General features: G+C 41.7%; 1 protein-coding gene across 1 annotated transcript; it reads left to right on the forward strand.

The window, feature by feature from the left end:
* Positions 1–345: 345 nt before the first annotated feature.
* LOC101565091 (ATP synthase subunit epsilon, mitochondrial-like) lies at positions 346–516 on the forward strand. The gene has a single exon (XM_004632524.2). It carries the CDS (start codon positions 356–358, stop codon positions 509–511), a length of 156 nt encoding a protein of 51 aa, XP_004632581.1. The 5' UTR covers positions 346–355; the 3' UTR covers positions 512–516.
* Positions 517–758: the final 242 nt, after the last annotated feature.

The following is a 758-nucleotide window of genomic DNA, read 5'->3' on the forward strand; positions in this document are numbered from 1 at the left end:
CAGAAGCTTATACTTGCCAAGCTGGCGCTTGTACCACTGAGCTATCTCCCCAGCCTGTCCTGCCTGTTTTTAGAAGTCTTGTTATTAAAGTGGGCCCAGCTGGATAATCCAACATTCTTTTTTTCGCTTACATGTTTGTTTGTTTGCTTGCTTTTCTTTGTTAAGATAGAAGCTCACTAAGTCAATAAATTGCCTAGTTTGGGATAGATTCTGCAGTTCTCCTGCTTTGGCCTCTCAGAGTGCTGAGATTACAGGCCTATACTACCACTTCTGGCTATCTTCCTGCTTCAAAACCAGCCAGAAATTGCCATTTTCCTAGCTATTTAGCCTGACACACTACCCCTCTTGCGACATCATGGTGGCCTACTGGCAACAGGCTGGACTCAGCTACATTCGCTACTCCCAGATCTGTGCAAAGGCAGCAAGGGATGCCCTGAAGACGGAATTCAGTGCAAATGCAAAGAAGACTGCTGGCAGCAGCATCAAAATTGTGAAAGTGAAGAAAGAATAACCAGCCTTGACTAGAGCTTGAAATGCTACATTTTCACTCTGAAGATGTGTGGGCACATGTTACAACAGATTGTAATCCACATCACTTTGTAAGGGGAAAAAGTACCTATCTGATTCATAAATTAATGATACCAATAAATTGATGCATGGTTAAAAAAAAAAAAAAAAAACAGCCAAAAGGCAGTCTTTACACCTTATAAGCTTACTTTCCAGTGCCATGTTACCAATATATTTACAGACTTCAGGGA

This window comes from Octodon degus, unplaced genomic scaffold (assembly GCF_000260255.1).
Source record: "Octodon degus isolate 3935 unplaced genomic scaffold, OctDeg1.0 scaffold00049, whole genome shotgun sequence".
In the NCBI taxonomy this organism is placed as follows: domain Eukaryota; kingdom Metazoa; phylum Chordata; class Mammalia; order Rodentia; family Octodontidae; genus Octodon; species Octodon degus.